The following is a 24068-nucleotide window of genomic DNA, read 5'->3' as shown; positions in this document are numbered from 1 at the left end:
TGAGCACTTTTGCTAATTGGGGACAGTAAATGAAGTTATACTTTGGGATATAATAATATTTACATTTCAGAATTAATTCCTGGTGGGGCGCTGTTGATCAGCGACGTGAAGACGCTTTTATTGATTCTGAAATCATATTCTCGGTTTAGAGGTCATTAGGTCACGTGAGAACTGTATGGGTATATTCCTCGAGACAAAGACTCACTTTCGGTGCACAATGAATTTATTTCACATAGTTCACTGACTGGGGCAGTTTTAGATCTCACAAAGCAGGATGAAGTGTCAAGGTGAGCAAACGGATCGTGAGGTATTTCGTTATTGTCAAAACTCATACACAGCTGGAAATGTGGAGGAAAAAACAAGGTAAACTACAATAAACCTAAAGTTTCGATCGACAGATCGAACCCTTTCTCGAACTCTCTCCACATGCTTGTTTGACTTGTACGATTTACTCTCTTTTCATATAGGTTTCCCTCGATTTCTCTAAGGATATAACGGCTGAAAAAAATTCTTTTTGGGCGAGGAACTACTGGATCCTCATTAATTTCTGGAGTCAGAAGTGAAAGGTAGTAAAAATTAAAGTTAAATCAAATATTTATAAAGTCACTATGGAGACTAATTATGGATTAAACATAGACATCTTTATGTCTACTTTACCATCGGACGTGAAGCATTTGGTTTAAGTATACTAAATGTTTAGCGTCCGATGGCAAATCTTTCAAACGTAGTTGGAAAGTTTAATGTGTGAGTCTTATTCACGCGAGAATTCTAATCTGATTACTCAAACTATAATGGTAAGGGAAAAAATATAGATCGAAATTGAAACTCAGTCTGGGATTTTTCCCTTCCGCAATGATGTCACACTTGTGATCCAGCTGACTCTGTCAAACCAGCAAATGCTCCCTGTCTGCACTGTGGAGAACAAGGGAATTGTTGGCTATGGAAAAATTCTTTTAAAAACACCGCAAAGATTGGAATTACAGGAAAGAGCATCGGTCCCCAAAACGTCAGTTAGACAAGGAATTTCAAAGCACTTAGGAGTCAAATTTAAAAACATGGTAACGACTTGGAATTGTTGTACATATTTTAACCGTCGGCAGCGTTTGCCGGAATATTGGAATGTTTCTGATGTTTTTCGAACTCCAGCTTTCCGTTAGAACACTATTTCAGCGGGGTCGAAATCACGAGAAATCAAGTTCACTAGACCGTTCGAAAACTAAAACATTCGAACCTCCACAAAAGGGTAATTTGGTTGTATCAACTGAGTTGAAATTGTAAATTGGCCACCGTAAAGAGTTAAAAAGCTGACGTTTCGAGCGTTAGCCCATCGCCATTCGCTCTGACGGGCTAACGCTCGAAACGTCAGCTTTTTAACTCGTTAGGTGGCCAATTTACAATTACAACTTAGTTGATATAACCAAATTACCTCGTTACCCCCACCGACGCAGCAACACAGTTTCTTTGGAAACTTAACCCCTCCACAAAAATGGTTGCACATTTCGAATTTGTTTTAAGGTAGCGTTACAGCACGTGATTGCACGCTTTTTTCCCCTCGTTTTCTACAGTAGTGCTATGTGCGAAATTCATAGGAATCCACAGAACTGAGAAGTACTTCAGGCGACTGCTCATATGAATACGCAATACGTAGCCCAATGTTGGTTTAGAAAAATACAACGGGGCAGTAACGCTTTGTTTCTGTGGCGGCATGAGGACACAAGTTCATTACGTTTATTGCGGAGTGATGATAATTCAAGTCGGCAGATGATTGAGTAGTTTTTCTTTTAGGCAGAGGTTGCATCTTTTACCTGCGCTGTTGTAGGATATGTTTGCTGAGTTCGGTAGAGTTTTTGTGTTTTATGTGTCAGAATGATGCGGTGTGGTTTCTGTATCTAGTTTTAAAGTCGTTTTCCGTGAGTCCGATGTATGTCTCACTGGTGTTGTTGTCCTTACGTGTGACGGTGGTTTGGTAGATTACTGATGTTTGGAGGCAGTTTCCGTTAAGTGGGCAAGTGTTCTTTTGTCGGCAGTTGCAAGTTTTGTTGTCTTTTGTATTGGTGTCATCTGCGGTGTGCCGGTATCCACATTCGTCGAGTGCTTTTTGGTATGGAGGGGCGGCTTAGTCGAAGGATGCTTTATCGGATGAAAGGGATGACAGTCGTTTGTTGATCTCGGCGGCTTTGTTCTTTGCGGTGATTTGTTCTTTTGCGTGGTGTTAGGCTTTGTGAAGGGCTGGTAAGTGTTTTTGTTCAGGTTAAAAGTGACGTCTAGGAAGTTGTTGGTCCGTTTGTTGGCTTCGATGGTGATCCGTAACCCATTGTGATTGAAGATGCGCTATATTTCCTTTTTGATTTTTTCACTTTCCCTCGGTGAGGCGTTGGAAATGGCTAGTCCGTCGTCTCGGTAAAGTAAACAGGGTGGCGGGACACCACAGCCAACAAAGACGCGTTCATAACACTGAAAGATCACAAACCGAACTTCGATATTTCACGTCACCATTTGCTCTTTGAAAACCGAAAATCATTACACGAAGATTGACGTAACCAAAGAGGAGTCTATTTGAAATTCCTCTTCAGAATTCACGCGTTTACTGACGTTGAACTTCACTGATTCGGAACGATTTCATCCCCTTGGTTATATATTTCGACACCTATAAACATGCAATCCGACCATGAATGCCCAAGCTAGTTTTTCTTTCGCTCCACCTGCACATCCCTTTGGATGAAAGAATGTTGAAAGCAGCCAACGTGAGAAAACTATGGAAAGTGAGTGAAAAAACAATCAAATAGCTGTGAAATCATAGGAATATATCCTGCGTAATTCCAAAGATCTGAAAATTGTGTAGGTAAAAGTCTGGAGGTGTACTATAGGTCTTTGCATTAAGTTCCGTTTGTTTACCCCAAGATGTCTTAGCTGTACGGAATTGTCGTCAGTTATACATGCACGGTCTAAAACACTCGATTTTCTTTTTTCGTAGTACTTGTGAACTTTACACTAAGTTGATAGTTCAAGTAAGTGAAAAAAAAAAGAGAACAAAACAAAGCAGCAAATACTTAGAGAATAACTGAGACTGACTAAAACTTTGATAAAACTTGACTTTCAGGAAAACAAGATGAAGACGATACTCGAGCTGTTGAAAGAGAGTAACAAGTTATTTAAGTTAATCAGGCACCAATTTCCAGAAAAAGTTCATGCTGTCAGGATTCCACCTCGTCGTGGATTTTATCAGCGTAAAGAAGATAAAGAAGTTATGAATACGCTGAGACGCCTTTGCAAAAATGGTAATTCCTCGCGCGTGAAGACCCTGATTTTACATGGGCCAGCAGGACACGGTAAAGTGCATTGCGCAGCAAATTTAATGGATCAACTTTACACTAAGCCTGCACGCTCGCGATTCTTCTGGAACAAAGCATGGAATTATCGAAACAGACCAACAATCCTGTGGACAATTAACGCAACCAATAAAGCAATGATGCTCGAAAGTTTCTGTAGTCTTGCCAAAGAAATCGGTTTGACTGAACAGGCCAAAGTTGCAGATCAGGAACTACCACTTTTCAGCAGAACATCAGAAGGAAGGCAATACCACATGAATCTTCAAAATCAATGCCAAGAAAATGCCTATGACAAACCTTTGAAACAAATTTACGAAGAAGTTATGAAGACCTTGAGATGCCAAGGTTCCTGGGTACTATTGATAGAGGGTGTCAAAGAAGATAGGTTAAGTCACCAACAGTTTTGGCCGTCGCCAGGTGATCCAAGCTTTGGAAATGGTCTGATCATCATGACTACTACAGATTCCAAGTTATTACAAGAGGAAGGAGATGACTATCCGTTGGCGAAGGTGTTCATTGGTAAAATGACGAAAGAAGATGCAGTTAAATTTCTTGCGAAAAAAAGTGGTATTCCTTTAACTGTTGCTGAATGCTTTGCAAATCTGGCGCATTGCATTCCCCAGGATATAGCAAAGTGAGTTCCTTTATCCTCAAAGTAAAAGCTCAAGCTAAAACGATCGAGTCGAGAACCTTGAAAGTTATTTATAATCTTCTCCACAGTCAAGCAATTAATCAATGAATTGACCACTCAGTCAATATTATACTGTCCACAAATTATCAATTCGTGTTAACCCGTAACTCATCAGTAGCCATTCCTTTCGAAAACATCTTCAGAGTTTGTAAATCTGTATTTCAATGCTTCCAATTTCAGGTTAGGAACTTTTATGAGAGAATACAAAGAAGAGACGAACAAAGAACTAACTTTTGGAAATTTACCCGTACCACCAGAGGGTGTTACACTCCCTAAATATATGATGATGATGATGGAGCTAACACGTGAAAATCAAACGCAGGTAAGATCAAAATATTTTTCAACTTTATCGGGCGACCTCGTGACTACTAAGATTAATGGTTGGGCTGGTCTTTCTTCTATATGTCGGTTAGGCAGTGTGTTCTAATCACTAACACGTTTGGTTCTCATTTATCCTCAGCTATTAAAATTTTTGGCCTGCTGTTCAAGTGAGAACTACTTGCCCCTAGAAATTCTAGAGAGAGGTATTGCAGGTCCATTGGAAGAAGCAAATTTCGGAAAATTTGTCGATCTTACCGAGAGAGAGGAAATCAAAGTGGTAACCATTCATCCTAGAAACCTTGCCATGCTCAGAGATATACTCAGTGGACAAAGCCAAAGTGATACTGGTTAGTTGCAAGTAACACTTTATAACAATCGTTCAGCTCTTTCAAACAATGAAAGCAATAGCTGACAGAATATGCAAAGATGACTTGGGAACGTAATTTTTGTGTGTGATGCCCATAAAACCTAACATCGGCAATTTAGAAAAATAACACAAGTTTCGACAATGAAAGACATTTATCTTTCATTAAAGACAAACCTTGAAGGTAAACTGCTAATCCAAACCTTCTTCTTTCTTTAGCCAAAGTATTCTATGTTTGAAATGATTATGATGAGGCAAAACCTGCTCAGATTATGAATATATATTTTCCCCCAGTACTAATTCGAGGCTTTATTTTTCCAAAATTGCAATTTTTCTACTTTTTTTGACACACCTTTATCCTTTAAATATTTATCAAGACATGCTCTCTCTCTTTATCCTCTCTTGGCGTATATAAATTGTATTTTCCATTATTACGAAGATTTTATTCATTTACTATTTCTCTTTCCTTATTTTCGTAGAAAAAACATGGACGTACATATTGAAGTTTCCCTTCCTGCAAAACAAACAAGTCAACATAAACACTCCTACTTTGTCGTGTCTCGATGTCTCTCACGTGATAAAATGCCTAAGCGATGTGTGCAAAGATGCTTTACAAAACAACAGGGATAAAGACTTCAAATTGCTACGCCTCGTTTTACCGCATCTAAAGGAAGCCGTGAAGGTATGCAATGAAGCAGCTGTTCCTGTAACAACCTACTACTGATCTAAGCTTGGAAAGAAAAAGCCTAAGAAATTCGCTGCTTTTACTCTTTTTTGCAAAATCTGAGCACAAATGACAGTGAGCTTCGGATATGTGACTGTGTTACTGGAAAAAATTCTTAATATTTTCAGTCGTGTTGTTTTCGACGCAGATGTAAGCTGGGTTAAAAAGTGCTGGGTTTCTTTCACGCACAAAAGGGAAACGGAAAAGTCGTCCAGCAGCGCCGTCAATTACACGGCCGAGAAAACAAAATGAAAAGAAAACAGAAATGACCTAATAAACCGCGTTTTCAATGAATCTGGCGTGTTCCAGTTGCGAGGAAATGAAAGGCAGGATCAGTTACTGTACAAACTTCGTAGTTGTCCCTGCGAGCTATTGTGTCCTATTTTTTAAAGATTAAACAGATTTGTCAATACAACCTCAAATGAGCCATCATTTTTGCTGATTAAATTAAATAGGAGCGTTTGTAGCAAATACACAGCTAGGAACCGATTTAAATCGGATCAGGTGTGGCCTTCCATAGACAAGGACAAGGTGAGTGGGGGTAAATGATACATTTAAGACGTAAACTATACTGTTTAAAAAATTTTTTCTCTTAAAGCTCAAAGACGAATTAAAACTAGAAGGAGAATTCGACCCCCTCGTCATGGCTGATGGACATGCCTGTCTTGGAGAAGGTTTGCTCATCTTTGGCAGGCCTAAAGAGGCAATGGAGAACCTAAATATTGCACAAGATCTCTTTAAGAACTACGAAGGCGAGGAGAATGTGCAACTTGACCTGGCTAACGTGTGGCACTTTATGGGAGAAGCCCATAGCAACAGGTATAAGTCGAATCCAATTATTCTGCGTGAAATCAGAAAAGGCACAATTTTCAACATCAACATCACGTGTTCATTTTACGAACATATTTCGCATAACATATATCATCTTTCAAAAAATGAACGCTGTTTTGCCTTCATTTTACATTCTAAAAATCTGTGAACACATTTTTAGATGAGAATAGAATTTCTTCCCTAACCAACTCTAATAAGCAGTACTCACACCTTGAAATGAAAAGGAACTAGGTTTTGAGAAGCATTTCAATCCTCATAAAGATAACGATAACTTAAAAAAGCACATTGATTCATGCCCGACCGAAATTCAATATTGTTTGGTCAATTTTGTCACTAATTATTTTGTTTCTCATAAGTTTAGAATTTACCACTGCGTATTTCGACTGATTGTTTGAATTACAAGCACAGATTCTTGATAAATCGCACGCTTTATGGGTTAATTTACAAATTTATAGTCACCTCGCGAGCCCGTGGGAAGGAGAAATATACTTAGAAATAGCCTTGCAAGAGAAAAAGCGGTTCTACGAAGGAGAGGATAATCCACAGATTGGTTTGACTTTACGAAGTCTTGGAAATGTATTGAACGAACTGGGAAGACACACTAAAGCTATGTAAGTATCGAAGACAATTTATTATGATCAATTATCACACAGCAAAAGTACAGCTGCCTCTGAGGATCGAGAATCGTCCATCTAAGACTAATTTAGCAAACGCTCATATTTTTCCTTGAGATAAACTTCAGTAAGTTATTGTCATAAATCATTTTCAAAGATCCAGCGACTCTTTAATCTTCAGAAAATGATCAGAAATTTGAAAAATCAGTCACCGTCTGATCAGTAACAACAGCAAGAATCTTTCCAAGTTTTCACTTTTTCAACAGCCAGAAAGATACTTGGCAGGCAGCGAAATATTGCCTCTGCCAAGTTTTCTTCAAAAATTACCTTCGCGGCAAATTCGAAATATTCTCAAAGACTTTGGCAAAAATGTTTAGATGTTTAAACCTGCGTGATATTTTGAAGGTTTGAGCGAAGAAGGCTGGCGAGAGATCTGCAAGGGGTTTGACACTGATTATTAGATGAAGGTTACGAATAGTATGTCAGGGTAATTCTTTCAAATGTATTTACAAAAATCGTTTTTATCTCAGTAACTTCATCCAAAGAGCCCTGAAGATTTACGACGGTAAAGAAAACTTCAAACAGGAGTATGGTTTCACCCTAAGTGCATTGGGATCTTCATATCGTTACCTTGGAAGGTATGCTGAGGCAGAAGACTACCTAAAGAAGGCTCTCAAAATATTTGAATCCGTCGAATCACCAAGTGAACTAAGGGTAATACTAAGCAATAATTTTACCTTTAAGTTATAAATAAAGTTAGTTTCCAGCCTTGTTACAATTTTCCTTCCTCCATATTATTGTTTATTATATCGCTGGCAGTGCCCCTGGGCAAGATGAAGTGAATCCTGGTTTCTGATTGGTCACCCGAGCTGGCAAGATGTGCCCATCTTGCCCGCTAGGGATTGCCCGTTTTGACCCCGCGTAAGAAAAAGAGTGCGGGGAGCGGACTTACAAAGTTCGTAACTTTTGGACTATGTCGGCTACGAGGTCGCAAAAAATCGGCGGTGAAAAGTAAGAAAAATTAAATGATCCTCTTGGGTTTATTGTGCTACACAGTTGGCTTTCAAAATAAAAAAAGCCACTCTTGATTCTTATTGAAGCAAAATATTTTTGCTATCTAATAAATCCTTCAGTGACCAAGCTAGTCTCGTTCTTTTTGGGGGGTTTTTATGGACCTCAACTTCGTCTCGGACCATAAAAATGCAAAAAAAGGACTCGGCCAATATCCAGCCGTCTATCCAGCGCACTTTTATTGGGCTCCAATTTAACTATTAGTTTGTTCCAGAAATCTCCTTTGTGTCCAGCCACAAAAGAAATTTAATACGGTCCGTTATCCCGTATTTAGAATAAGTTGGAGAGATGCTTATTGTTCATGATTAGCTTAAGTAATTTCACTTGAAGTTTATTCTGATGACAACCAAATTGCACGGATGTTTTGAAAGAAAACTAGGGTTTTTTCAAGGTGGTTTCAGTGAAACTCAGCAAAATATAAACTCGTCATCCAGAAATAGTTCCGCATTGTTCTACCTACTCTGACTCGGCTGACAATTCACCAGCAAATAATGATTTTTGCGATATTCTGTTTGCGTAAGGACTTCCTGTAAAGATAGTATCATTTTTCCTCCAGTGACTTCTTTTGAATATCTTCCATTGTTGTCTTTTGAAAATTAATTCTTTATCTATTTTGGTTCGTCTCCAATTCGAGGTCTGGCTTCATAAGAATAGTGCATTCTAGTGTTCTTCTTCCACTACAAGGTCTTTACAGGGTCAGCTGTGTTACGCCATTTCGCCGTTGACTTTTAGAGGTTTCCGTGTTTGCTATACTTTTCCCCAGGTTCACCACTCAGTGGTGGATTTTCGTCGTTTACAGTATTTTAGTTAAATAGACTCTGTCACTAATTTTGCACCGGCCTTCCAAAGACTACAATTTCGACTTCCAGTTGTGGTAATACACCTTCTAACTTTTATTGCCTGAGTTCGAAGGGACGCTTAGATACGAAACAAAAAAAAAACAGTGCGTAAAAATCTCCTCGTGGAAGGGAGCATAGGGTTGAATGGCAGCGTAGAAATCGTGTCCCAAACGAGCAACGGGAAATTACAGTGAGAGGGTTCGAAGCCTTCGATGAGGATCGGATCCTCATTAAGACTACCTTTTGGTGGCGGATGCATTGTGTGTAAAGCGTAACACAGCTAGGAGCATCGTGGCAATGTACATCCGGAAGGGACACAAGCACGAGAGACCACGTGCCAGCTGCATGAAGAAATGGAAGGAGTGGCTCGATGAAATAATGGATGACAACTACATGCTTATTTTTAGTGAGGTTAGTCAGGGGCTTCCTAGAATACTTCCAGCTAAGCCATTTGTAAACGATAAGAACGTTGGAAAAACCTTTGATGGTATACTGATACGTATTAAACTTGCAAGACCACTGCCAGCTGACTGAAACAGGCCGAATCTCATCCAAAGTCGAGCTGATTACAGAAACTGGTTCATGACGAACTGAATTCTTCATCACTGCGTAATTATCTATGAATACAGATGCAAAATACTGCTATAAGCCATAGGCAAGCCAGAGTTGATGAATTAGCTTTGGTCAGCGTGGGTGAAATGTATCGATAACTTTTGCCGTGTCTCCAACCACTGGCCTGGTCCGTTACACAAGTGCAGTTGGTGGAATGAATGGACAAGCATTCAATGAATTCCTGGCTATAGTTCGACGCCAACTCAACCCGGACGAGCGGCCGATTCGATAGAGCTCCAGAAATTCGAAACGCTGTTGAACTAGCAGTAAAATCCAGAGCTTAAGAAAGTGCCAGCTCACAGCCCTTTACTCAATATAACGGGAAATACAATCAGTGTCCTCAAAGCGGCTATAAAGACAGAAATGTCAAGACCCGCAGTTAATTAAGCAACAGCTGAACGACGGAGAGGAGGCAAGACGGCAGGGAAACCACCGTCAATAAATTATGTTTAGGCAAACTTGTAAACGACGATGTCTTAGCGGGGAGCATATCGAAGGATAAGCATAAAAGTACATAGACTTGTCTCATCGTCCTTACGTGATTTTTTAAACGAAGTTTTGTTGTTTATAAATTTTTTAGTGTAATAGAAAAAATCCGAGCCCCAGATGGGACTTGAACCCACGACCCTCCGTGATCTAGTCGGATGCTCTAACCACTGAGCTACTGGAGACTCTATGGTGAGCAAGGGTCAACTTGGGGCTCGGATCAAGGGTCAACTTGGGGCTCGGAGCAAGGGTCAACTTGGGGCTCGGATTTTGTCTATTACACTAAAAATTGTTTCATCTTTGCATGCTCACTTCGGAGGTTGGTTGGCCGCATCTTGATATGCCTTAATGTGACAGCGTGATGTTGTTAGTGAGTTTTCACCGGTGCTTACCAATACTTGGCTGTGTAGCCGCGCGATGCGGTTCCAGTCGAGGCCCACAAGTTGACCCTTGCTAACCATAGTCTCCAGTAGCTCAGTGGTTAGAGCATCCGACTAGATCACGGAGGGTCGTGGGTTCAAGTCCCATCTGAGGCTCGGATTTTTTCTATTACACTAAAAATTGTTTCATCTTTACATATAAATGTTTTTTCTCGTATATGAACACTAAGAGGAAGCAATTGTTGATACATTATCTTTAACTATTGTTATTTCCATTTAGTGAAACTATAGTTGCTTTCAGTTAATGAATGTTCCTCTTTATGTGAAAATCTTTATTCATCACTCAACAATTGAAATGCTTGTTCATTCTCCAAGCAAAATTACACATGAATTGAATCCATTTAATTAAAAAGTATTACTGAAAATTACAATAAATTTTGTTTTCGTCCACTCCTTCCAGTGATGTCTTTACCCATCTAAATAGATTGTCAAAAACTAAAGTTACAGGACGAGACAATATCTCTGCTAGGTTAATTCGTGAGTGTGCTAATATCATTTAATGTCTGTTATGCGATCTGTTTAATAAATCTCTGATGTCTGGCATATTTCCTGACGACTGTTGTTTAAACAGGGCGAGTCATCTGATTTAAACAACTATCGAACTATTTCCGCCAAAGTGTTCGAGAGGATTGTGTACGATCAGTTATACAACTTCTTAAATAGTAAAGAAATCATCTCTAGACAGCAATCTGGTTTCCAGTCTCTACACTCAACTGTTACTGCACCTCTAGAAGTCACTGACAACTGGGCGTTTAATATCGATCGTGGCTACGTCAATGCCGTAGTGTTTCTCGACTTAAAAAACGCATTCGACACAACTAAAATGAATCGGAGTGGAATTCAAGGTAAAACTCTTGATCGGTTTAAATCGTATTCGACGAATCGCACACAGCGGTGCTCAGTTAATGGTTGCCTCTCTGATTTCACCATTCCTAAATGTGGTGTGCCACGGGGAACGATCCTTGGCCCTCTTTTATTTCTAATTTATATCAACGATTTGCCTGTCTTTCGTTCAGCATGTCTAGAATGTTTGCTGATGACACCCACATTACTTATGCTGGTTCTGATTTGCATTCGATTCAGTCTAGTCTATCACACGACTTTGAAAAGCTAAGCAAATGGCTTGTGTCTAGCAGACTTACCTTGAACGCTACAAAAACTGAATTTGTGTTGATCGGCTTCGGGCAAAGATTAAGTACTCCATCTGATACACTCGAACTCTCCCTTGGGGAGCATCTAGAGGGTGGGCTATGATGATTTCCTTATTTTTTTTCCTTTCATTTTTTGAAGCCCCCCCGATCACCTCAGAGTTTTTTTCTGAGCCCCCCTCAAGATATGTCAATTTATCAAAGGAAAATATCATAGCCCCCCCTCCCCCAGCACATAAGTACAACATGTCAAACTCACCCTTAGCTATATCAAAGTCTTGTGACAGGTATATTGAGCTTTATTAGTAATAAACATAGTATATCAGTAACAACTTGCACTAATGAAAGGGTGATATTTCAAGATATCAATTCATGAAAACATAATGTTCAGTGCAATTAAATCTCTATGCATTTTTAATTCAAAATTGTTCTATTCTGGACATTCTTGAGAAAAGCTGATTGAATGATTGGCTTATAATAAATTTAACTATCTGAATTGGTACTGGAGAGAAAGTAGTCTTGGGGGAAAGAAACACAGAGTGAGGAGAGTGAGAATGAGGAGAGCGAGAGTGAGGAGAGTAAGAATGGGGAGAGCGAGGTGAGGAGAGTGAGAATGGGGAGAGCGAGAGTGAGGAGAGTGAGAATGGGGAGAGCGAGTGTAGGGAGAGTGAGAATGAGGAGTGCGAGTGTGAGGAGAGTGAGAATGAGGAGAGCGAGAGTGAAGAGGGTGACGAGAGTGAGTTGGAGCCACTCGCAAAGAGACCTTGTAGCACAAGAAGTGGGCGTCATGCATCAAGTTTCATACTCTAGTTCTGTATCAACATTCTGTTGAAATGAAATAAAAGACAGGAATTATAAGAGCGTCCAACAGCATATTTTCATTTCCTTTTCTTTTTCAGGAAAAAATGGTTGGCCCCCCCTATGCTCCATGTCATTTTTATTGGAAATTTTCCACAGCCCCCCCTAAATCATAGTAGGGAAAAAGAGTGACCCCCCCTAAAAATTATCATAGCCACCCTCTGGGTAAATTATGAATGCTCCCTTGATAATGTTCCGTTTGAGCAATTTTCCTCTGTGAAATCCCTTTGGATATATATGGACAAAAATTTAACGTGGCATTCCCACATTGATAAACTGTGTAAAAAGATCGCTTCTGCGATTGGAGCCATAAAGCGAGTTAAGCCATTTGTGCCTCGATCCACCTTACTCAATATATACAACTCACAAGCTCAATCTCACTTTGATTACTGCAACCTAGTCTGGGGTAATTGTGGCAAAGTATTATCTAACAAGCTACAAAAACTACAAAACCGTGCTGCATATGTAATAACTTCATCAAACTAGGACGTAAATGTCGATTCTTTGTTTTATAAACTCAGCTGGAAAGACTTGAAATCTCAACGTCAAATTCAGAACGCCTTCATGGTTTTCAAGAGAGTACCATAGTGCCCTTAGTTTGATTCTGATGCTATGGTGGCATGCCTTCAATGTTCCAGGATAAATGGCTGTTTGCCATCGTTGGTCTTGTGTTTGTTATGAAATTCCTTCATACTGTCATCCAGGGCCTCTTTGTTGCCAGCAAAGTAAGCAGTGGTTGCATTTTGGAAGAGTGACAATTGTTTATGCATAACTTTCACCTGTTGAAGAAGTAGGTTAAACAGACAGACAGCAAAACTGATCCAAAATGACCACATGCAATATGCAACATACAATAAGGCATCCCTCGATACAATTGTTCGCTCACATTAATGAAACATTGGTACTCAATACCTGTTATGAATTCTGCTAGATATTTGTCACTGACACGGAAATACAGCCCCCAAAGCAACGCTCACAGTTTATTTTGGATAAACAGTTGATATGAATTGCACGCTCATACAAGAGAAACAGTTCTGGCTTAGACTTTGCAAGGCATTTGTGGCCTTAAACAAGAAATCGTAAATTACGTCCTTCTCTAGGATTTTACATTTTTTAAACGCCGCCAATTTGTCCTAATTTCACGAAAAGTTATTTCTGTTGATTATTGAAAATGCATCAGGTTAGATATACCGTTATTAAATGGGAATGAGTGGTATCGTCAAAGAAATTCAGATTTTATGAATGCTTCGGATGAAACCTTGCATAAATTTATGAATGTTTTACTCTCAAACGGAAATTTTATTGAGAATTTTTTCATTTCAACCCACTGAGCCTATTGCGGTGTTGTGAAAGCGAACCGTAAGCTGGAAAAAAATAGCTAAAATACCTTGTTTTCTTCTAAAAATCTGATTTTGATCACTAAATCGCTCCGAAGTCGGTCGAATTTGTCTTTTTGGACATCATACTTCTGCTTTGCCTCTTCAGCTTTAAGAACTGTCGCTGCTGTTCTTGGTCCAGCTTGGATGGATTCTAGGTCTGTTCTGTAAGCATCATATTCTATTCTGGCAAATTCATAAGCTTTCGCTGTCATGATGGAATCCTCTATGGTCTTGTGCACCAAAGTCGTCAAGTTGGACGTAAAAACCTTAAGTGCCCCAAGAAGAACTTCTCCATTCTTAACCAGTAATCTCTGGTACTCAGCATTGCAGTTAAAGTCACCCTGGAGTTCTGGTGATTTCACCCCTAAATCTGCAAAGGCATCGGAAAGTCCTCTTTGACTCTGAACCATATTCTCTAAATGGTTTGTCATCTGTTTCGCTAGTTTTAGAACATTAACGTACTTAACTTGAGTTTCTTTTAAAAGAAGAATTTGTCCTTCAAGTTCTTTGTCCACAGTCCTTGTACCTTTACCAAAACGTTCAGAAAGATACTGTCTGGTAAATTTATATGTTGAAATACTCCATTTCCTTAAGTGATCTATTTTCTGAGACGTATTTGCTCGAATTAGAGCTTGGGAAGTGGGATGACCATTTGAAGTCGTCCCTCCACTTGAATGCCATGGCGCCGGTGATGTGGCTGGCCCTGTTGAGAAATGGTTATTGAAAATCGAAAACGATTTTTATAAAAAGTTACACCTTGAGAGCTCAACTTTATGTTTAGGCCAACCATAAAACATAAGTTGTGCCAATACCTCTGGGAAGATAAACTATCGCAGATGACGTCTTGTCCCTCAAGACGTCAGTACAAGAATAAAGACAATGCCCGTTTTGGCCTGAGTATTTGCGCTTAAATGTACAAAAGCCATCTAGGAATTTAATATCTACTGGTGGTACCCATTTACAAATCCAACTGGTAACAAATGATTTTCAAGATTACGCTGTTGCTCTTTTCAATGAGCTCTCGAGAATTCTTAGAAACACAGTGGACAGTGTCATTTTTTGCAGAGAGGTAAAGTGCTTCCTACTTAACAACGCTAAAGCAGCTTGAACACGTCAACCTCCTCAATTAGTGAACCAGTTTCTTCCACTTTATTATTGATCTAATATAAAGTATTTAACAATTGCTTTTATTTTTGTTATTCTTCCTTCATTATAACATTTATTTGGTCAATATCGAGCTACGCTTCGGATGTGTTACTAATAAACCTGTACCAGACAGACCATTGGTTTTGGTCTCAATAGCTCTGTAATTTGTTGTGTACGTAAAAGATACTCTATTCCTTTTATTTCAAACAAAATGGAGAAAACGTAACCACTAACGGAGATAAAAGCTTTTCAGAGACGACAATTTCTACAAACTGAGCTTGTCCCTTTACTGTACCCCATGGCCTATATGTCGTAATTGAACGGTTCTTAATTCGCCTTTTGATATGTGGCTGTGCGTGCCAAAAATACCAATGAATACGATGTTAACGCAGAAATTGTTCCTCTGCCGATTGATTTGCGTTTGTTTTCAACTCTACATATCAACGTAGATTTTAAGTTGTAAACTTGTTTAAAATATTGAGCGTGGAAGCGAATCTTTTCCCAGATCGTAAAACTACGAAATGTTAACTTACGGAATGATACCAGTTTTTCTAATTCATCACTGTAACATATACATGAACTTAACATGCCTCAAATATCTGTAGAAAACGGCTCTCCGATAAAGATGTGGATCTAGAACTAATAGGATAGAATAGATAACTTATCACGTTTCTCATTATTAGCCTGCTAAAAATCCTAAGATTTTCACATCTTTTTCGCTAGTTGGTCTCTCGTAACATATGATCAAACAATAATTCAAAAGACACATTTTGTCACTGCTTACCTCTGGAGGCTTTGTTGGTATTCTTTGCTGGCATCATCTTTAAAAAACACGGAGGAGTATCCTTCGCCGAGGAACGAATTAAGAAACCACATGCGCGTAGTGATTGTGACTATTTGAGCGGCTAGAACAAGCATGGGCACCGGTACCCGCAACTACCTGTAGCACAGCCCGCGACAGAATGGCAAGACTATTACGGGAAGGAGCCATTAACTCTCACAGGTTGTTTAAAAGGCGCAAAACAGAGTAGATATCATAAACACAGTGACTTGGCTAAGATAGTATTATGCAAGAGTTGCGGCGTGCTCGTGACGCAAATTATGGTGGGAACGAACGCCCACGATCGAAACGAAATTTTAGTCAATAGAGGTTTTGCACAGCAGCCATGTTGGATGGCAGGAAAAATAGATTATTTTACCCATGGGAAAAAATTTCCTTTCTTCTGCAAAATATTTTCATTGTTCCTGCCATCCAACATGGCTGCTGTGCAAAACCTCTATAGCGTTTGCGTAGACGAACTTCACAATATAAACAAGGACAAACAAAATTGAAAACGGAAAATAGAAAACCTGTTTATCAGCCAGGGGAAAAAATTCAAAAATATTTCATACAAGACTCATGAAACACAAACTGAACTCTAAATCATGTTTTCCACGATAAGTGGGAAGTTTGTCTTTCATGTTTGTTGAAACAAATTTGAACCAAAATTTTGAAGTATGCTTACAATAAAGAAGAATTTCGTAACTAATTTTCTCACTTCATTTGTTTGGAGGGAAAGAAACCTGTATCCAGAAGTTCGCTCCGACGAAGGGCTAACGCTCGAAACGTCAGCTTTTGTAATCGTTACGGTGGCTAATTTACCATTTCAACTTTGTTGATATATCCAAATTGTATCCAGAAGAAATGTCTTTTGCGAGAAAGCTTACACCAATATTTTTTGCATGTATCTATCGAAGAAATTTTGGGTGATATTAGAATAAACTGGCATAATTAAAGTATAAATAGAATTGTCGAAAAACTTAAAGAAGGTTATGTAAATGATTACCTAAAACCACGTGGTTCTAATTAAGTGCTGTTTTAAACATAACCGGTAGGATACATCTAACCGATTGTAATTGTTTGGCCTGAACAGACCAAGTGAGTAAATGGTTTCAATCTAAAAAACTTACCTTTCAGATTGGCGTGACACTCAGCCGTTTGGCCTCTGTGCAAAGAAACCTGGACAAACTAGATGAAAGCATAGCTTCCCTGCAAATGGCACTTAAAAAGTTTGGATACAACAACATTTACAGTGCTGTTATCTTATCAAAGCTGAGCGTGGTGTACCGCTACAAGGGAGATTTTAAACGAAGTGTTCAGCTTGCTAAAAAGGCTAAAAAAATTGCAAATGAACAATGTGGTACAAAAAGTCATCCCGGTAGGTCGCTGTTAATTTCCATCGTATTCTATACAATGTTATCTTTTACTGTTATTGATTAAACCAGATAGGTTAAAGTATTCAGATGTCTTAATCGCACCGTTAGCCAGTGGCATTATTCTTTGAGAGCTTGTAAACTTGAGAGGATCTTTTTTATTACAGCTAGAGCTACAACATTGCTGAATCTAGGACATGCACAAAGTGATGTGGGAGATGTAGACGATGCAGTGAATCATCTTAGAGAGGCCTTAGCTATAAACAAGGAAATTCACGGTGTTAACCATCGCATTGTAGCTGCAAACTATAATTACTTGTCGTATGGCTACCTACAGATGGGAATGGTTCAACAAGCCAAGAAAGAGCTACTAAACGCTACACGGGTTATGAACAATTACTCTCGCTCCCACCCAGGTAATAGGCAGCATTGTTACTTTGAACTGCACGAAATATACTCTTAAATCGTAGAAATGGATTTATTTTCGGGCATCCTTCATACTTCATAACGAAGAGTGAGAGGGTATCTCCCATTTTGTTGGAAGGATCTGTCCCGTTTAACTGCTCTTTTTTGCAAAAGATTGACTGGAGAGGGGTTACCCTTCAACCCAGATTAGGCTCGAGATTGGATCCAGAAAAGCTGCTAAGCCGAGGAGGCCCTTAAGATCTCAACTTTCCGGTGCATTTAATTTTTTTATGTAAACTTAAGTCAGGATCTTCTCGGTCGAAAAACACGACGAAGTATAAACCATGCGACTATTTTTCTCTATAGAGGTAGCTAATACTCTAAAGAGGCTTAGCAAGGTCTGCCTGATTCTCGGAGAAACCGTTAAAAGTGCAGAGTTAGCTAACCGAGCTCTTCAAATCTACAAAGAAACGCACGGAGATACTGTGGAACATAGAGAGGTAGGTCAAAAGACACTGCATAGTCGGTGCGTAAAGGTTTCGACTGTGAATTTTCTCTTTTGTTTGGAAGGAGCCCTTCTCACGAAAAATAAATCAAAAGAAATCGAAAATGTTGTTCATGTTTAGGTATATTTAAAATGAAAACTTATCTTGCGATATAAACAGCAGGCCTTTTGATTTAATTGGTAAATTGTTTTTGAATCATATGCCGGTTATGGATAATGGACCCTTTTTCAGCCTTTTTTTTTTCTACAACGTGCTAAATTTAGCAAATAGATTTGATGTGGCTGCGCGCCTGTTCAGTAATAGATCGAAGATGTCGTTCATAATGAGGTATGAATAAGAAAGTGGCACACAAGGCGCAGCCCAGTGTGTCACTGATGTTCTGGCAGACAAGGCACAGCTCAGTGTGTCACTGATGTTCTGGCAGACAAGGCACAGCCCAGTGTGTCACTGATGTTCTGGCAGACAAGGCACAGCCCAGTGTGTCACTGATGTTCTGGCAGACAAGGCACAGCCCAGTCTGTCTGATGCTCTGGCCACATCTTCTTCGTCTTCCATGATCTATCACTGTACAGACCGACGGGAACATTGAATCTATTTGTTTTATATGATAGAAAAGCAAGTTGTCCTTCTGCGCGTCTAATTCAGCTTATCATATTAAAGCCATTGTCTACCGACCGTCAAGGCTATCAGAATTAAGTTATATGAATCAATGTGAATATGAAAGCGATATTCGCAGTAATGAACACCACTTAAACAGTAATGAAAACAATGCCTGAGAAAAAAAAAAAAATTAAGGCCTGTACGGGGTTTGAACCAATGACCTCTATGATACCAGTGCATTATTGCTCGACCAACTGAACTAACAAGCCAACAAGGAGCTAGTTACCATGTTGGTTCGTAATAAACCTGTGAAGTGACACATTGAGTTATTAAGGCAGAGAAAAATTTCGTTCAAAGTTCATAAATGTCGACGCCTTACAGACTTCCTATTAACGAAAGATCATGAAAACGTTTGCTCAACGTCGATCGCCGCTCAAAGAGGAGATAGCATCAGCAACAGGAATTTCCAGCTAAGAATATGTGGCAAATTTCCATCAAAGTTAGGCGTTTAATCAATTACAAACCAGTGTGACAAAAATTGTTAGTAAATATCGATCAACATAAGAATAAAAACACGAGCAAGGATTGAAAATATTTTACGCATCACAGGGAAAGCAAGTCCTTGGAGTTCATGACGTTTGATTCGCTTCCCTAAAAAAATAAAATGACTCGGTATTCATGTTTACAAATAAGCGGATTTTGGAATTTTAGATGGGTGTTGTTTTTTGATATAAATTTAGGTTGATCACGAAGTTTATGACTTGTTTCGTAACACACGAGTCCAGTTTTTCTTCACTAGTTTGCAAACAGATTTCATTTTAAGGCTAATGAAGGGAAGCACCCTCATATTTTGCATCCTTTTCTTCAAATATACTAATCCAGGGCTTTTAACTGCAAGCACAAAACTCAGGTCAATGCCCTTTCTCTCTAAGTAAGGTAACACCATAACGATAAAAGTTGTCGTGGCTTCCTGTTGACAGTGAGTAAGTCGTATAGCACTTTAACGTTTGTGAATATACGAAAATCATTTATTTGAATTGCTTAAATAGTGTTCGTTACTGCGAAGATCGTTCTCATACTCGTTCTTTAACCGCAGTTCAAATATATGACTTTCATATTTTCACAAACGTTGACTCATCACTTCACGGGTTTATTACGAACCAACATAATGACCAGCTCCAAGTTGACTTGTTAGCTCAGCTAGTAGAGCACTGCACCGGTATCGCAGAGGTCATGGGTTCGAATCCCGTAGAGGCCTGAATTTTTTTTAGGCCTCATTTTCACTACTGCTTAAGTAGTTCAGATACAATGAAATATATGAAAATATATGATTTTCGCTATTGCTTAAATAGCGCTATCTACTGCGAGGATCGTGCATCATACGTGCTTAAGTAGTGTTGGTTACTGCGGAGATCGTTCTTATACTCATATAGCACTTTGTTGTATTGTTTATTTCAGGTGCGAAGGGGTGCAGTTCGGGTGGCTTACGCTTGCTCTAAGCTTGGTTTGTGTGACATGGCTGAGGAATATCTCAAAGAGGTAGAACTTGGTTTTCCCGCGCGCCATGAATTAAGGTTGCACCCCGAATTTGCCGTACTTCTCAGGAAGAAAACCGAAATTACTCTAGATAGCTACGAATTCCAGTGGCCTTTGAACGAGTTGAGCGTCCAAGAAATACTTTCAAAAGCAAATAAGGATTTACTCCAAGCAGAAAGAATCTTAAGCTATACATTTCGATTTAAACGACAGATCGCATTGACAAAGAGGGAGAAAGCGCGGTTAAGCATGCTAATGGGCAATTACAGCAACGCATATGACGACATTCGTTCAGCTCTAGACACTCTCCCTCGGTATTGCGATTATTTGAAAGCAGATTTCTCATTGATAAGGAGTGATGCTGAGAAAGGCCTAAATCTGGTTAATAAATCAAAGGTGTCTTTGGAAACAGCTGAAAATATTTATCGAAATATTTTTGGTGATGACCATCCGATGGTTGCAATTACTTTACAAAAGCAGTGTTCTCTAAGTTTAGATCTCGCGCATAAAAGTAACAAAGGCAAGAACGAAGCGCACAAATATTTTGAAGCAAGTCACCAAGCTTGTGAAGTCCTTAAAAGTAACTTGGAGCAACAGCTTACCGGTATCCAAACAGATTTTCTCAGAAACTACAGTTTTAACCAACACCCTATTCTTAAACGACAGCAGTCACTTCATAAAAGGTTAACGCGCAATCAAGGTGCTTGGTGAGCTGACAAAGGACCATCAAAGAAAAAAAAACATATCAACAGTTCACAACAGTGCACAGAGCCTGAAAACGTTTTTTTTCTTTACCAATTTATTTGATGTGACGAAACTTCCGCTCTTTATTTAATTCGTCCAGGAAACGGCTGTTGGAGACATTAACTCATGTCACATTGTGCCTCACATCATGCTCTTATGTTCGATAGTAAAGGGGAACCAGACTTAATTTTAGGGGAAGCAGCAGGTTTCTTTCAAATAGACTTACTCCTCTCGCGGAGTGACAAAAGATTGGATCACCTCATATCTTACTAACAGATACCAGTTCGTTTCCCTGGGGCGCACTGGGTCAGAGCTGAACCTGTTTTTTGTGGTGTTCCTCAAGGCTCAGTCCTTACCCCATTATTGTTTCTCTTGTATATCAATGATATTAGTAACTGCTCTAAAATGCCATATTGTCATTATTTGCAGATGATGCCAATCTGTTTTATTAGCATAAAAATCTAAAAGTGCTTGAATCCATTTTGAATGATGAATTAGTTAATATCCATACCTGGTTGAGTGCTAACAAACTGTCACTCAATATTGATAAATCTAATTCTGTCATTTTTTTACTCGCCACAAAGAAAATTGCCCTTTAATGTGACACTTCCTTAACTGGCACAAACTTAAACCAAGAGTACCCAATAAGGTATCTAGGTCTCATAATAGATTCTAACTTATCACGGAAAAGCCATGTAAACTACATTGCTGGAAAGATTAAGCGAAATATTGGTATTCTTTCATAACTGCGTTAATATGTGTATTTAAACATTCTGCTGAACCTATATTATGCCCTGGTTTATCCCTTCCTAACCTATGGTTTAATTTCTTGGGGTAACACCTACTCTTCCACTATTCCGCCTTTGTTCATTTTACAAAAGAGAGCGATTTGAATCATGACATTTTCTAAATTTCGTGACCATTCTAGTACAATTTTTAAGCATTTAAATATTGCCAAGCTGCCCGATCTTGTCTTTCTTAATATTGCAGTCTTTATGTACAAATTTCACAATAGACGTCTACCATCTGTTTTTGATACTTTCTTTACACAAGTCAACAAAAGACATAACTACCATACCAGAAGTTCCTTGAATATGTTCTACACTTTACCTTAATGGCCTGCTCCCAGTTGGCTTGTTAGCTCAATTGGTAGAGCGCTGCACTAGTATCGCAGAGGTCAGTGGTTCGAATCCCGTACAGGCCTGAAATTTTTTTCAGGTCTGATTTTCACTATTGCTCAAATAGTGCTTTACTGCGAAGGATCGTGCATATATACTTTACCTTAAGTAAGAACAAATTATGGCATATTCAACATAAGATTTAAGGGTCCCAAAGTATGGAACTCTATAAGTGAAAACTCTAAATCCTTTTCTCTTTCAAAATTTAAGGAATCAGTCAAATGCGATCTCGTTAATGATTATTAGATCTATGTATTCAACCATAGATCTATATATTAGATCTATGGTTAATTATTCTTTCGTTAAGTTCTGTCAAATTTTCTAAGCCTTGATATAAGTTATTTCATAGTTTATATATGTATATAATGTTATATGTCATTAGTTGTCATATTTACTACGTGTGTGCTCCTCTTATATCAATGCTTTATACTCATACTTTAATCTAATTATTTCAGACTTCCCTAATAGCATAGTGATAGCATTTTCCCTCTTTTTTTTCCTTTATTTATGTATGTATTTGTGCTATCTTGCAGACAATTAATTCATTTTCATTTAATGTTGTTGTCTACTGGCTGTCTGGCTCCGCTAGCCCGTATGGTTATTCTAGACAGCCAGTACTCTATTTATTATCAATATAATTGTTTTTTAACTTGACACAGGAAAGTGAGTACAAATAAAGATTGTTGTTGCTGTTGTTGAGCACTTATGACGAGAAAAAATCAGAAAAATCGTGAACTATGGCGTGGCTGTTTGGGGCCAAGCTGCTAAATCTCATTTACATAAAATCCTCGTCCTACAAAAACGTGTTCTTCGGCTGATATATTTTTCTGAACCCAGAGCACATGCGGTGCCTTTGTTTATCTCCTCAATAATCCTCCCCATAAATATGTTATACGTTGAATCATTTTCCTCAATTATGTTTGACGTCTCATGTCTAACTGTACCTACTAACATTAGTAATTTTTTCATTAAAGCTACTGAAAAGCATAATCACGATACGAGGTTCTCTTCTTTCGGCAATTTTTATATTAATCCATCGAGACTGAATCAAAGCCAGGGCTCTTTTGCTAGCTTCGGAGCTAAACTTTGGAACTCCATTTGCGATGCTCTTCGTCAACTCCCGAAGAGAGCTTTCAAAAAACTCTTCAAGGACATGTTATTTTCGTTCCTAGAGGCTGAGGATTACTATGTTAAATCGCCCCTTCTATTTCAAAAAATTACTAATTATAAACTGGCTTTATAATTTATATTCTACATTGTAGTGTTACTATTTTCTTATGTTTAATGATGCAGTTGTATATACGAGTTTTAAGTGGCTGTCTTTTTCTGGAAATGTTATTAATTTATGTTTAAGCTTTATTTGTACTCTATCACCACTGCTGTACCTCTAATTCTCGCCCGCCTCAACTAGCTCCTCCTATTTGCGGGCGTGAACGGTCTTCATGAACATGAAAGTGTAAATTAGATCAATAATAATTAGATTAATTAAATTAATGAGATTAATTTGTAATTTGTAATTTTCTTATTAAGCTTTCTTTCTTATTAAGCTTCAAACTTCATGAAAGTCAGAACTGATTCTATAGGGTGGTGGAAAGTAGGTGGGAGGGGTGGAGGTTTGAATAAGGCAATCTCCTGGTTATGGGGAATGGACCTTACCTGAAATCAGACGTTGTTTCTCCTCTCCCTTGAACAGCCAAACTTTACAAACCATTTAAACGAACGATCTTCGCCACCGTGTACCACTGTTGATAGACAACTGCATCTGGAAACTTCTTCCAAGTACAAAATTGAAATATTATGATTTCTGCAATATGCCAAGAGGTGCTAAAGGTTACGATATTATAAATTGCCCTCTGACTGGTTGCTATGAGATATATGCGTTATTAACGAAGAGTGAGGTCAAGATGGCTTGATATTGGCCAGGTTCTGTTTTTGCATTTTTATGGACCGAGAAGAAGTCCATAAAATGCGAAAAAAGAACAAGGCTAATATCCAGCCATCTTGACCGAAAAAACTTAGTTTATAAAAGATCTATCTAATTGTAAAAAAATTT

At 38.7% G+C, this 24068-nt stretch overlaps 3 protein-coding genes across 9 annotated transcripts in view; 2 read left to right on the top strand and 1 right to left on the bottom strand.

The window, feature by feature from the left end:
* LOC148723568 (uncharacterized) overlaps positions 1-24068 on the top strand; it is a 401859-nt gene that overhangs the window by 109201 nt on the left and 268590 nt on the right. The window lies entirely within an intron of this gene.
* On the top strand, positions 19-22709 carry LOC111334324 (uncharacterized). 7 transcript variants are annotated; one of them, XM_088734248.1, is made up of 13 exons: positions 19-287; positions 468-566; positions 3101-3963; positions 4201-4342; positions 4481-4688; positions 5185-5387; positions 6028-6248; positions 6716-6871; positions 7405-7588; positions 16811-17051; positions 17214-17462; positions 17818-17951; positions 20016-22709. In XM_088734248.1, exons 3-13 carry the CDS (start codon positions 3110-3112, stop codon positions 20802-20804), a joined length of 3381 nt encoding a protein of 1126 aa, XP_088590374.1. In that variant the 5' UTR covers positions 19-287; positions 468-566; positions 3101-3109; the 3' UTR covers positions 20805-22709. The 7 variants fall into 7 exon arrangements, with proteins under 7 accessions (XP_088590374.1, XP_088590373.1, XP_088590376.1 ...); XM_088734247.1 differs by having other exon boundaries at positions 19-363; XM_088734251.1 differs by lacking the exons at positions 19-287; positions 468-566 and adding an exon at positions 614-1058 and having other exon boundaries at positions 20016-20096; positions 21267-22709.
* On the bottom strand, positions 12781-16129 carry LOC111334325 (arfaptin-2). Its single transcript, XM_022940025.2, has 3 exons — positions 15638-16129; positions 13716-14410; positions 12781-13107 (listed from the first exon to the last, which is right to left on the bottom strand). The coding sequence occupies exons 1-3, from the start codon at positions 15672-15674 to the stop codon at positions 12955-12957; spliced, it is 885 nt and encodes a 294-aa protein (XP_022795760.1). The 5' UTR covers positions 15675-16129; the 3' UTR covers positions 12781-12954.

Source organism: Stylophora pistillata, chromosome 9 (assembly GCF_964205215.1).
Source record: "Stylophora pistillata chromosome 9, jaStyPist1.2, whole genome shotgun sequence".
Classification (NCBI taxonomy): Eukaryota; Metazoa; Cnidaria; class Anthozoa; order Scleractinia; family Pocilloporidae; genus Stylophora; species Stylophora pistillata.
The sequence above is the reverse complement of the archived record's forward strand: the minus strand, read 5'-3'. Positions and strand labels throughout refer to the sequence as shown.

Coding starts and splice junctions, on each gene's coding strand:
- LOC111334324 (XM_022940024.2), top strand. CDS start 897: ATGCTCCCTGTCTGCACTGTGGAGAACAAGGGAATTGTTGGCTATGGA. Junction 6,872..7,404: donor GGAAGACACACTAAAGCTAT/GTAAGTATCGAA, acceptor TTTTTATCTCAG/TAACTTCATCCAAAGAGCCC. Junction 17,052..17,213: donor TGGTACAAAAAGTCATCCCG/GTAGGTCGCTGT, acceptor TTTTTATTACAG/CTAGAGCTACAACATTGCTG.
- LOC111334325 (XM_022940025.2), bottom strand. CDS start 15,674: ATGATGCCAGCAAAGAATACCAACAAAGCCTCCAGAG. Junction 14,411..15,637: donor TACCAACAAAGCCTCCAGAG/GTAAGCAGTGAC, acceptor ATTTCTCAACAG/GGCCAGCCACATCACCGGCG. Junction 13,108..13,715: donor GATTTTTAGAAGAAAACAAG/GTATTTTAGCTA, acceptor CTTCTTCAACAG/GTGAAAGTTATGCATAAACA.